The sequence below is a fragment of the Folsomia candida genome, unplaced genomic scaffold, assembly GCF_002217175.1.
Source record: "Folsomia candida strain VU population unplaced genomic scaffold, ASM221717v1 Fcan01_Sc062, whole genome shotgun sequence".
Lineage (NCBI taxonomy): Eukaryota > Metazoa > Arthropoda > Collembola > Entomobryomorpha > Isotomidae > Folsomia > Folsomia candida.
In genome coordinates this window covers 203,314-218,155 of record NW_019091254.1, presented here as the reverse complement: position 1 = coordinate 218,155, position 14,842 = coordinate 203,314, and the positions used below count along the sequence as shown (strand labels likewise).

The 14,842-nt window shown below is 33.3% G+C and overlaps 1 protein-coding gene across 1 annotated transcript; it reads right to left on the bottom strand.

Annotated features, from left to right (window-relative positions):
* Nucleotides 1-283: 283 nt before the first annotated feature.
* On the bottom strand, nucleotides 284-862 carry LOC110862592. The gene has a single exon (XM_022111811.1). It carries the CDS (start codon nucleotides 860-862, stop codon nucleotides 284-286), a length of 579 nt encoding a protein of 192 aa, XP_021967503.1.
* Between the last annotated feature and the right edge of the window lie 13,980 nt (nucleotides 863-14,842).

Sequence of the window (14,842 nt, the reverse complement as noted above, 5' to 3'; positions counted from 1 at the left end):
AATATGAGCAGTTATACTTGCCTTAATTTCTAAAATACTTTAAATGTTCCACAAATTAACGTTGTCCTCATAGATTTCAATCAAAAAGTTGTTTACTTTTATAAAAAACTCGTAAGTTATTACAACATTTTACAAGCAACTTTCATTCTATAATAAGCAGAAATACATATAAATCTATTCATATCCTCTAAGTGCACGCCCCTCCTGCCATGAAATAGCACCATCTTCGGAAATGAAGAAATCTTTAAAAGCTTCTCGAATTGCTGCCGCATCTTTTTTGAAGTTATTGCTCCCAAGATTTGACACACTTCGAAATTGAATCTTCGGGGGTCGAAGTTCTCCAATTCCCAGGAATTAACCCTTCTGCCGTGTCGCGATCAGCAGTAATTCCATTCCAGTCGCACTTTTCCATCAAAAAATTATGCAGAATCACAGATGCGTGAATGATTAGTGTAATCAAGTCTTCATCTGCATCAATACAGGAGTGAAAAATCCTCCACCGCGCCGATAAGATGCCAAAGCTGTTTTCCACGACAAGTCTAGCTCTGGATAGCCGATAATTAAAAATTCTGCATTCCTTCGTAGTGTACTTTCCTGGGAAGGGTCTCATGAGATTAGGCTGCAACTGAAATGCTTCATCTCCTAAGAAAACGTATGGTAGTTCAACACCGTTTGATAAACGTGCTGGTTGAAGAAGGTACGACGAAGCGTTTTCTATGAATTTGTCGATGGGTGACGTATCCAGAATCCCAGAATCCGAGGATGACCCTTCCCGGCCAATATCAACCATTAAAAATCGGTAATTTGCGTCCGCAGCAGCAAACAAGACTTTAGAGTAGAATTTTTTGTAGTTGAAACACATTGATCCCGATCGTTTTGGGGATTTGATCCTGATGTTTCCCGTCCAGACTTCCACATGCATGAGGAAAATGCCATTTGTTTTCAAACTCCTCCGCCACGGATAAGAATTTTTCTTTATTTGGAACCGGAAGGAATTGTGAACCTACATAGATATTCTTTGGGTCAGTCTGTAATAAATATTTTGATTTCGAATTTTATGTATAATATGCATACCCATTTTGTCGGAAATTGCTGCAAGAGTCTCGCGGAGAATTCGTGAAACGGAAGAAGGTGAAATCCGGTAATTGAGCCCAAGTGAAATTTGTGAACTCCCTGTTGCTAAATATCTGATGTCAAATTTCATACATACATTTAAATACACAAACAAACGCATATTAATTGCATAGGACCACCTCAAAGTCATCGCCAATCTCGTTATTGGAGGAATTGGGAAAGCATGGTTTCTTCTCTTATCAATCTCGTGTTTAATTGTGTTCAAAATTTCATCAAAATTATTTTTGCTCATCCTATAAATAAGTTTAGTTGGAATTCTATTTCGAGTAATATTATTAAAAACAATAGTTTTGTAGAAAAATGTCACCTGAAATAGCGATGATGATATTCTGGGTCCGTTTTCAGTTCTCAAAAAGAAATGACTCTCCATTCACCGCTCGATTACGAAAAATTTGCCGGATGTACATTGTTCGTTCACGGCGGCGTCGATTTTTACAAATTTGTCGTAAAATTAGTAATTTTAATAATTTAGACGGAGCCATTTTTGCTAGATTAAAATATGTAACTTCGAAAAGTGGACATGTTTCAAGTTGTGGAGGAAAAGCAAAGTTTTGTCAAGAGAAAGTTCGAGGTCATTGAACTTTGGCCCGAACTTAAAATTGACATGGGTAAAGTCATCGGCATGGCAAGGGAACGCTCAGGTCAGAGTAAAGTTAAAAGTTGAACTTTAAACGTAGCGTTACTCGTTGGATTACCTCCTCGGAGTGACCACCTTTGTCGAAACGGGAGGGGACTTCGTCTTCATATGTAGATTATGACCTCCCACTAAATGTCATCTGGCTGTATAGAGCAGCAGGAAAAACGGTTATGTGTCATATCGACCTGGTATGTGAAATATTACACCGTGTAATTTTCCAAAGTTTACACAATTCATGCAGTAATTTGTATCAACTCAATTTGTATGAACTCAATTTTAGATATTTTTACAAAATTAAAAGGCGTGCTTGATCTGAGTAAGTTTACAAAAATTTGTGAGCTAATTTTCCTCAGAAATATAGAAATATTTGTAACTTAACTCTAATGTTTTTAAACTGTGTAAATTTTGTAAAATTACCATACACTCTTTAACAAAAACAACGCCAATTTAGGCAGTCCCTGGCAACTTTGTAAAATTCGGAAGTTTTGTAAAATAATTTTACATACCTTCAACGTAAAAACACTCTCTGAGTAAGTTCTCCAAAAAAATTTAGCTGTATATATCGTGGTCATCACGATAAAGAATCAATGCCAAAGAATTTTTTAACTTGTATCTGCAGTAAGAGAAACAAAGTTTCAAATTTTGAAAAATTAACCATCAAGTGTTATACTAATCTAATAAAATATGTTTAATGAACTAAAATATAATAAATGTTAAGTTTGGCATTTAACTTTGTCTTATAATTTAATGAGGAAGTAATTCACGTAGGACTTGTTAACCTTGTAAAATACGTAAATTCTGTAAAATTACAAACTTTTATGAAATTTGACAAACATTTCTGAAAGGAAAATTATCCCCAAATTTTTGTAAACTTGCTCAGATTAGGGGTGTCTCTTCACTTTGTCCAAATATATTAAATTATTTTACAAAATACACGGATTTTACCAAAGTAAATTTTTTTGATATTTAAATTTGCAAAGTTTTATTTTTTTCAGGAAACTTATTGGGTGTATTCATTATACGTTCGCATGTTAGCACAGCAACATGAATATTGAGAAAAAAGTTGCCAACAAAATACTATTCAGCCGATACTAATTCATTAGAATTTTTTTTTGGCTTTTTAAAAAAATATTATGAAATAATCTGCCAGGAAACCTTTCAGACCATTAATATTGGCTGAACAGTGGCCAATTTCGAAAATGAATGTTTAGTCAAACATTTTTGACAACATGAACGCCTGGCTGGAAGATTCCGGATTCCCGATCAGCGAAGAGGAACAACTCGAGTACAATATTCATATACATCGGGCAAGAAATTAAAGTGCTGGGAATGCTGGCCGGACTAAAAAATGCGCATCAGCAGGCGTTCAGTCTTCTCCCGTATTTTGACTTGGTCGCTGTTCTGGTAATTTTTTTAAATTGGATAAAATAATCAAAATTATGAAAGTAATTCACGCAGTCATTTGTAACTTTGTAAAATCCGTAAACTTCATACATGTGAAAATTCGAATCTTTAAATAAATATTTGCATAACTCAATCATCATACGTATTAAGCTTGGCATTTAAGTCTTACAATTTATAATTCTTGGCTGGAATTTAATCAGATAATTCACACAGGCCTGGATGACTTTGTAAAACCCGTAAATTCTGTACAGTTTACAAAATTATCAAATATTTCTGACGTAAATTAGCTTACAAATTTTTGTAAACTTGCTCAAATCAAGGGCGTCTCGTCCTTTTATAAAATTATTTTACAAAATTTACGGATTTTATAAATTTACCAGCAATTGCGTTAATTGCTTCATTAAAATTACAATACAAATTGTCCTCGTTAATAGGATAGAAGGGATATGAAAACTTAATGGAACAAAATATTAATTGAGTTTAGCTTCCCAAAAATTTTGTTATGCATACAGAAAAGTTAAATAAATTATATTTAAGGACCAACTCAACTTAAAATATTTGTTAATAATGTGAATTTTTATAAATTAATCTTGTGGGGTTATAACTATGCAAAAGGTAAAACTGAGTGTACAAACCGTATGGTACTCATCTGTCAGATTACGATATGTTCGAGAGTGCCGTCGGGATAAAAATATGCAGAAATTTATTCTTTAAGTAAATTACGCTCTGTTGATGTTTGTTTTAAAAAGATTTTGTTTAAAAGCATAACAAGCGGAAGAAATACTTGAAAGAATGTAAAATATACAGACAAAGCTCAAAAATCGAAATAAAATTCTCCATTGGAAATGCATTCGGTGTTACACAATAATTTTAATTCGATACCCTTACTAATTTTACTTACAAGTTGTTAAATCAAGTTTTATGAATTTGAGTTCAAACGAAAACTTTACCTTCAAAAATTTCTTACGAAGCTAAATTTTTTAAAATTAGTTTCATGGCGTTAATGGTTATCTAAATTGTAAAGAAAGTATAAAAACCGAAATTTATTTCTCTGTCAGAATGTTTATGATAATACCGTCGGAATGAAATATACAGAAATATTACTTCCCAAATTTCTATTTCACGGAAACTTATTTTGGTCGATGTTTGTTTAAAAAATTATTTTGCCTAAACGCGTAACAAGCGAAAAATTATTAATTAAAAATTTGAAACATACTGTTGATTCTGCTGAGAGAGTTGGAATCCATCGCCGATTTACATTACCCGAATGAGCTGACTCGCATAATTATTTAATACCAATTTATTTTATTTCAACGTGAAAATCATTCAATTTTATGTTTGGAATTGGGAAAAAAATTGAATGATTTTCATGTAAATCGGCGATGGATTCTGGATTCCAACTCTCTCAGCAGAATCAACAGTAAATATATCAAAAGTCATCAGTAAAAAGATAACACACGAAAGAAATATTTACTTCAAAATTTAAAACGTACAGATAAACTTTGAAAATCGACACAAAATTCACCATTGGAAATACATTCGGTAACGATTTTGTTACCAAATAAACTAGTTTCACTAATTTTACAGGTACTCTAATCAAGTTAAAGTTGTATGAGTTTATAAAATTGTGCAAATGTGAGTTTTTTAAGTTTATTACTAATCGTAAAAAAAATTGTAACTTAAACGATTTTGATGAAGCTTAACAAAAAACCCTAGAACGTCCGTGGACCTAAAGATAAATAAGTAATTAATTTTTTCGCAAAATTTTCATTCGGCGGTGAATCCCTAACAAAATAATTTTGGGACATGCACATTTTAGGTACAAATTTCGTTTCGTAAATTTCGTAGATTTTCAATAATTTGTACATAGATAACTTGATAAATCACATAAATCACCTACAATTTAAACCCTTTACGTCATGTGCCTGATGACGTAAAGGGAGTAAATTTAATCTTGTAACATACATTTTTCGGCCCCCGCTCGAGACAAAATCAGTTATAGGTAATTATTGATCCTGTTAATGTTTTTCTATGAAATCTTTATCATGGGTGAACTGAAGATAATTGCTTTAAAAAAACCACCACCATAACATTGAGATGCAGGTCTTAGAAGTGGGAAATTGCAGTTAAAAATTAAAATCATCCAAACTTCGAATGTACGGGAAAAGTTCGTGGCAATGCGTGGGTAAAAATTTTTTTTCAAAGATGAAAAATTTCCTGAACAACCCAAAATACACAGAAATATATACGGTGACGATTTTGCTATGTACCAAAAATTTTGAGAGTTCACGTCAAATTCACTCAACTTTTATAACTTTATCAAGTTAAAGTTGCATAAATTTATGCAACTGTGCAAAATTTAAGATTCACATTTTTTTTGTTTCGTCAGAGGATGATTGGAGACAATAATTATTTTTAAGTTATTTCTAGGGTAAGGAGAACCCCGGGGTTTTGCTTTTGTAAACCCATACCCAGGGATTTTACCTGGGTTTTGCGGGTAGTCAGGGTAATCGGGGTAGTTGGAGTTTTGGGGCACACTGAATCACGACGACCTCATGTAATAAGTTGTGAAAACAGTCTGGTTTTTCAGCAATTTCGCAACAAAGCTGCTAATTAATTCAAATTAAATAATTTATTACACTATAGAATTGTTAGTAAAGCCCTGTTATCATACTTTATAAAATTTGAAAACCCCGACTACCCGTGGGTATTGCTCATATTTGCTACCCAAAACCCATCAATACCCCAAAAACCCGGGGTAGCAGTGCTACCGTAGCACACCCTGGTTATTTTTACCCGTAAAACATTTTACAACTTTTTGTTGAGTTGTTAAAAAAATCCTGATTCGCTGCAGAACAAATTTGAACCTAGTTAAGTTAATTTGTAAATTTATTTCTTTACAAAATATAGTTCGGCGTTAAACAACAAACAACATATCTGTAAGTTTAAAACAGATACGCATTTTACGCAGAAATTTCGTTTCGTAAATTTAATTTCATAAATTTCCTAGATTTTCAAGAATTTTTCGAAACTTTTCATAGTGTGCCTGACGAAGTTTGATATATTGCATTACGACAAAAACTGTTACAATAAATAAATCAAGAGGCAATTCAAGAGGCAATTCAAGCAGTCAGTTGTAACTTTGTAACATTTATAGGTTTAATAAATTTATTTTAAGCAGCGTTGCAAATTGAAAATATAAAAACTTGTATGTTGAAATCAAAATTGTAATAAATAACTATTGCTTTTTTAAAAATCACACTTCTTTTACCACCTTTAATTTTTAGAGTCAATTCAAAAGCAAAACTTATTTTTCTCAATTTGTCATCCGTTTTGTTGATTTTTTTAGGCTAATAAATTCCACCGACAAAATCGTCTCTACGTTTAATCGAATATTTCCCAAAATTAAATGTTTTTGAAATCTACCAAGTTCAGTTTCAATTTCAATCCCAGTTTCACCAAAGCTAAAACAATGACTAGAATACAAAAAAAACGTAATTTTGACTACAAATTATTCCATCTAACAAAACTTTTCATGAAAGTCCGAGTTCAAAACAAACTATCGACTTTGATCTATACCAATTTTATAAAAAAAACAATTCACACAGTTTTTGGTAACATTGTAAAATTCCGTAAATTTGCAAACTTTTACAAAATTTTACGAATATTTCGAGGAAAAATTGGTTTACAAATTTTTTTGTAAACTTACTCAGATCAAGGGCGTCTTTTTATTTTGTAGAAGGTTGTAAAATTATTCTACAAAACTTACGAATTTACAAAGTTACCAAGTTACCAATGACTGCGTGAATTTCCTTACAAAATTACAAAACAAAATATCCTCGTTAATATGGTAGAAGCGATTAATTTCACAATTTTTGATTTGATTTAAATTTAACAAAAATTTTACTCACATAAAATTTAATTTATTTGTGCTCAAAGACTTCAAATTTTTATTAACAATCTTAATTTTTATAAATTAGTCTCATGTCACTAATATGAAAGAGGTAAATAAAGTGTAAAAACTGCAATTTATTCCTCTGTGCTAGAATATCGTCGAAACAAATTGTACAGAAATGTTGTAACCGAATTACTTTTTTAGTAAAGTTAAACTCGGTTGATGTTTGCTTCAAAAATTATTTTACATTAATGCATAACAAGTGGAATAATGTTTAGTTCAGAATTTGAAATATGAATTTCAAAAATCCACCAAATCGGTATAAATTATGCAGATATATTTAAAAGAAGTGACGATTTTGTTACCAAACAAACAACTTTGAGCGTTGACCCAACTTTTATAGATTTCAGATTTTTACCAATTTTTACATAACTTTATGTGCTTGATGAACTTTTATCTACTGGATTCAAACTTGTACAACACATAGTGAGACAATTCACGCAGTCATTAGTAACTTAATACATTTCGTAAATTTTGTAAAACAATTTTAATCAAAAGTGGAAAATGTAACACGAGAATGTAAAGAGTTGCATGAATTGAAATAAAATTGTAATTAATATTATTTTGTAAAACCGACGTGTTTACCTATGGACAAATCAGTGATTAAATTTTTTGCAAAATTTACTTTGGCGTGGAAACCAATACAAACTTAGTTCGAGACAGATACACATTCTGAAAAAAATATAACGGTAATAACTGGAATTACCGTGTAGTAATGTTGTCATAATGAAAACTTATCACTAAGAAACAAACTACTACCAATCCGGTAAGAAGTTATTACCAAATCAATACCAGCACAGAGTATATCCGTTGTTCTACCAGATTTTTAGCAGTGTATTTACATCCCAATTAAAGTGTATTCCTTACAATTTGTTCATAAATAACATTATGAATGTATGTTTAATCAATGCAATTGTCCACGTTATGCATTATTACTTTGATTGATAACCCACAAATCAAACCTTATCTGCAAACATCCCGATTGTATGGTCATATAAATTAATCCTCCTTATCCTTTCCCAAGCCCAGTAGTAGTCACCCTCTCAATACACCTACAACAAAACACACCCTGTCCAAAAATGAGACAAATTTCCTCCCCAAAATTTGCAATAGTGCTATTCCTGCTACTGATAATTCGCACATGCAAAACTACCACGACCACCCTTGCAAAAAATGGCTACTTTCACCCTGCCACTGCTCCCGGAGCATCAAACTACTACGCAAGCTCCGTCGCGACCGTGTGGGTCATCGCGGCGCAGGATTGTCTCGCCATCCTGGGCGCAAATGGGACCCTGCTCAATATCGAGACGCAAGTGGAGTCGGATTGGATTTCGGAATGGCTTGATTCCCGTGGCGCCATGGTGGGACGGTATTGGACGAGCGGTTCGGCAACAGGCGTGGGGCAGGAGTGGTACTGGACGGGAAATCAGGGGGCGGATTTTGCCGCGTATACAAATTGGGGGGTGGGGCAGCCCGACTCGAGTAATGCGAGGAGGAGGTTAGCCCTGAATTATGTGAGTCAGTCACCTCGTGGATGTCGCAGGATGACTCGATTATACTTCGGTATATTTGTGAGGTTAGGTTTTACAAAAACATATCTTTTCAAAATTTTGAAATTTTTGAAATTTCTTTGTAATTTTGTGTCTATTTTTTTAAATTCAAAAATGTAATAGTAAATGTAATAGTAATTCAAAAATGTAATAGAGTCCTGCAGAAGATATATCTACAACGACGCCAGCACCTACGACGACATTCAAGTATGTACTTTCCGCACAGTAATTATGTATGAATCAAATTTTATTGTAGTAGTTCACGTAACAACTTTGTAAATTTCTAATCTAGACTGCATGGACCCTTTATCTTAAATATATCGATTTTCAATAACTAATTGAAAAACTTTTTTTGGCGTCAAGACTCTTCTAATTCTTAAAAAAATAACTCCAAACTTATTAAATTAAAAAATTATTCTTTCATTAAATTTCATTTCATGAAATATATTTCATCAAATGCAGACACTGAAGCAATTCACTAGATAACTTTGTAAAATTCAGTATCTTACAAACTTTTACAAATATTTCTGAGGAAAATTAGCTTAAAGTTTTTTGTATAACTTGTTCAGGTTAAGGGCGTCGTTTTACTCATTTTGTAAAATTTACGAATTTTATAAAGTTACCAATGACTGCGTGAATTTTCTTCATTAATTTTGAGAATAATCCTCCTTCTCATTATTCCCCATAGACCAGGTCGTGGCCCTTACTCGTTCGATTATCTCCTCGGCGTGACCACCTTTGTTGAAACGGGAGGGGACTTTGTCTTCATAGATTACGACCTCCCACTAAATGTCATCTGGCAGTATAGAGCAGCAAGAAAAACGGTCATGTGTCATGTCGACGTGGTAAGTTAAACCATGTAATTTTGCAAGTTGACACCATTCATCAAGTTATTTTTAACCCGTAAAATCATTTTACAAACATTTATAAAGTAAAGAGACTTCCTTAATCTGAGCAAGTTTACAAACATTTGTGAGCTAAGTTACCTTCGAAATATTTGTAAAATTTCGTAAACGTTTGTAAGTTTATAAGGATTTAGGGATTTTTCGCAGTCCCATTGCTAAAATTTTATCTGCTCAACATGATGCAACCAGAGTATGCAAAAAGGCGCCTTTTTGGGAAAAAATTCATGCCTTTTTGCCGGTTTGCCCGTTTCAATGCCGAATTGCCGTCCGTCAAGTTCGCAAGTGAATTTTTTGCGAACTTTTTTTATGTGAAATTTTATTGAATACCCCCAATACTTTGTCAGGGCTTGTGGGAAATGTGGCGTCCAGACGCGGACAATTTTCCATCCCGAGTTCTCGGCAATGTCGCCTGGCTGGGAGAGAGGTGGTTGGACATTCGAAACACGGACGTCATCCTGCCTTGGCGTTAATATGTCGCACTAATAAGGCTCAATTTGTGGCTTTGGTGAAAATGATCTAAAATTATCATTCGCCAACAAACATGATCTAAATTATTTATTTCGACGTTTAGTCAACCCGAATTGAAAAAAATGCACAAAATCCATCAATTTCACAAAGTGCACAAAACTGCAAGTCCATCTCACGATAAGTTTTACCTATTTATGAATCTCCAAAAGTTAAGCAACAAATTGGCCAAGTGTAAATTTGCCACATCACAACTTTTACCAATTCATCCAGCAAATTGGCTCACAAACATTTGAGTGAAACTGAGATTTACAGTTAAACACATCTTTCAAGAAGCAGGAAAATCTGTATAAAGTTATTCCCATATGGAAATTCAGTTTTAATGAATTTGGCGTTAATATGGCACAATTTTATTCTATTTCGTACAACTCAATAAATTTGCTAAGTGAGTTGCACTACGAAACAAAACGTAGTCCAAAGTATACGCTCAATATATTGAAGCATTTCACGCAAACATTAATAACTTTGTAAAACCTAAATCTGTAAACAAACTTTTGCAAATATTTCCAAAGAAAATTAGCTGACAAATTTTTGCAAACTTAGTGAGATCCAGGGCGTCTCAATATTTTGTAAAAATTTGTAAAATTCTTTTACAACATTTACACACTTTATAAAGTCACCAAGGACTGCGTGCATTGTCTCAATAGTTCGGTAACTTTGTAAGCAGTGAAAGTATAAACTTGGACTTTAATTAGTGACAGAATCCAAGGCCTAAAAGTGGTAGGACAGGCCCTGACCACAAGCAACATAATTTGCATATAAAATCATGCCACGGCTGGGTCGTCAGTCTTGTAAATATTCAGGGTGCAAATATTTAGTGTCCTTTTCCCCTCGAATTACGTTTCCAGCTCGCCTTTTGTTATACTTCGTGTTTCGGCACTATTTACATTTCTGGACGAATTCACGGGTGAAAGCCCGTGTTTCCAAGCGGTCTGCAAATAGTGACGAATTGTTGACTTCCGTTCGAGAGATTGTCACCCCGTTGTCCACTAAAAAGACGACAAAACTGGAGGCGGATCATGGATGGAGTATAAAATTAGCTTGGCTTAAAATTTAAAACGGGGTAAATTTTTGATCCACTAAATTGAATTTTTAAGTTTTTAACAAATGGCTAACCATAAAAATTTGATAAGTTAAGGTCCAATCTATCAATGATTTCAGAAGTTTGAAATTTCGTAATTTCATAACGTCAAAAGTATTTAGTTATGGAATTGTATATTTCGTATAATTATTTTAGATAAAATGTTTTTAATTGAAGGCAAAATACTTCGTTTGAAAATTGGTGAAAAAACTATAATGTCGAAATTAAAATATAGTTTGCAACAAATTTTGCTCAATTTCCAAGTGTGTCGGGTTTTTAACAAAAAAGTGAAAGTCAGACGGTAACTTGGAACTGAACCTGTTTCATTTTATCGCTCATTTCCACGTTTAATTCTTTACGACGACACGATGCAATTAGAATCAATGGTTATTCTCCTGTTTTATTGTGCGTTATTGAGAGTGAAGGTTAATTGGAAAATGTATTCCTTGTTTTCGTTGGAAATATGTATGAAGAACTAGCAAGGAAACATACCGAGGTGTCCAACGAGTTAAGGGTCGACACCTATACCAAAATGACCACAATACATGATTTATTAAACGAACTGAAGGAATTTCCGTGTAAAATTCACTTTTCGTCACGTTGTGACGATATTTCTGACGAGCGTATGACCATCGGGTTGCCAGCGGGAGAGGTCAGCCGCTGAACGATCAGGTCGACACGGAGAAGAGTCGTCGTCTTCAGAGATTTCGAATTGATTCAAATTTTGAAACCATTTTAAAATTTTGAAGAAATTTTGAAAACATTTTGAAATTTTGAAGAACTTTTTGAAATTTTGAAAATCTTTTTGAAATTTTGAAAAACTTTTTGAAATTTTGAAAAACTTTTGAAATTTTGAAGAAATTTTGAAATTTTCAAACAATTATGAAATTGTGAATATTTCTTCAAAATTTCAAAATTTCTTCAAAATTTCGAAACTTTTTCAAAAATTCGAAATTTGTCGAAATTTTTTCATAATTTCAAAAAGTTTTTCACAATTTCAAAATGTGTTCAAAATTTCTTTAAAATTACAAAATTTGAAAGAATTCGAAATCTCTGAAGACGACGTCACGACGACGTCACGACGACGACACTTCTCTGTGTTCGACCTGATCGTTCAGCGGCTGACCTCTCCCTCTCTGGCGACCCGATGGTCATGCGCTTGTCAGAAATATCGTCACAACGTGACGAAAAGTGAATTTTACACGGAAATTCCTTCAGTTCGTTTAATAAATCATGTATTGTGGTCATTTTGGTACAGGTGTCGACCCTTAACTCGTTGGACACCTCGGTATGTTCCCTTGTAGGTATGAACGTGTTTTAAACATGTTTGCACGGGTTAAAGAATCGTTTAAAACAAATATTTACTAGTTTCGTTTAATCATAGTAATTTGATGACCAAATGACCAAAATATAATGCATTTCTATGTAAATTGTCCAAAGTTGGATCAAAATATATTTTGCCTGCATAACAACGTTTTCTATTTGAAGCAGACCCAATACCTAAATATCATATATTGGTTATAAAATTGAGAAAATAAGTTCTTTCAACTTCATCAAATTATGACAATACAGAGTCGACGAGTTTTATTACTTTTTCATCAAATTACCGGATCTTTAATCAATGAATTGTAAAATATGATTTATGTTAAATTATCGAAATTCGATACAAATTTAAAAATTGCACTCGCAGATCTAAAAAACCTATATAACTTATTTATTTGCCAAAAATTTAAAAATAATATAATCGACTTTACGAATTACAATTACAATAACCAACCAGGATTTTGTTTCTACGAATAAATTTCAGGTGTAAAATTATAGTTTATTTTGTATTTGAATAATTTGACTATAAAAAATTAATCGTATCCCATTATGTGCTATTCCTTAAAAATACACTTCCGCAAATAATTGTTATCTTATTTTTACTAGTGGTCTCAACGGTGCGGTTCGGTTCGGTTCTTGGAAGAACCGGTTTAGAACCGAGAACCAGAATTGAAGAACCGAAACAGAGCCGAACTTTTTTTAGTTGGAACCGAACCGGAACCGGACCAAACCGTGACCGAACCGGCGGTTCGGGTCAAACCGGTAGTGTTATTAATATGCAATAAACAACAAACAATGCTAATTGACGTGTTTCTGATGAAATTTCACATATAAGCCAATAACTTATCTGTATTTAAACAAGCAAATTCTAGTACATGTCAACAGCAAAACCACTTATGTATATATTATTGAAGTTAGAAAACAATTCCAAGTTTGGGGTGCAACCAAGTCAAAATTTCATTTTGGAAACATTGGGGGTGTGACCAAGTAAAAATTTCATTTTGGAAACATTGGGGGTGTAACCAAGTCAAAATTTCATTTTGGAAACATTTGGGGTGTGACCAAGTAAAAATTTCATTTTGGAAACATTTGGGGTGTGACCAAGTAAAAATTTCATTTTGGAAACATTGGGGGTGTGACCAAGTAAAAATTTCATTTTGGAAACATTGGGGGTGTAACCAAGTCAAAATTTCATTTTGGAAACATTTGGGGTGTGACCAAGTAAAAATTTCATTTTGGAAACATTTGGGGTGTGACCAAGTAAAAATTTCATTTTGGAAACATTGGGGGTGTAACCAAGTCAAAATTTCATTTTGGAAACTTTGGGGTGTGACCAAGTAAAGATTTCATTTTAGAAACTTTTGGGGGTAAAAATTTCGTTTAGGAAACTTTGGGGGTGAAAATTTCATTTTGGAAACTTTGGAGGTGTCATCAAGTCAAAATTTGGTTTTGGAAACATTGGGGATGTAACCAGGTCAAAATTTCGTTTTGGAAACATTGGGGGTGTGACCAAATAAAAGTTTCATTTTGGGAACTTTGGGCGTGTCATCAAGTCAAAATTTGGTTTTGGAAACATTGGGGGTGTGACCAAGTCAAAGTTTCATTTCGGGAACTTTGGGGGTGAGGCCATGTCAAAGTTTCATTTTGGGAACTTTGGCAGTGGGGCCACGTCAAAATTTCATTTTGGAAACTATGTGTATTTCGGGAAATTCGTAAAACTTTTTCGAAAATATGATTAACTTCGCTAATGTATTTGTGTATGAAGTTCGGTTCAACCCGAACCGGCCGGTTCGGTTCGGTTCTCAAAGACTTGGAACCGGAACCGAACCGGTAATAAAAGTTTCGGTTCGGTTCGGTTCTCCGTATAAACCGGAACCGAACCGAGCCATCGGTTCCGGTTCGGTTCTATGAGAACCGAGAACCGTTGAGACCACTAATTTTTACTGTGTATTGGACAATTTAGAAAATAAGTTATTTCGAATTCATCAAATTACAACTGCTCAGAGTTGACGATTTTGATTACTGTAAAATGTCAGGATTATCAAACTTCGGCACAAGTTTAAAAATTACGTGTCAAGAATTGCTGCACCTGAATTTCACAAATATTCACCAAAAACTAAAAATAATTAAAATTGGCGTTCTTGTATGAATATTTTCCATCTTCAAAAATTATATTTTATTTATTGTGTTCACAATTTCCCAACCTGAAAAATCCCTAAATGCATGATTCTTTAAAAATATCCTCAAAGTTTACTATTTTAAACTTGCTATTTTACAATATTTCAAACCGTTCCCAATTTCCCTCCATTTTTTGCTGCATTCCAACGT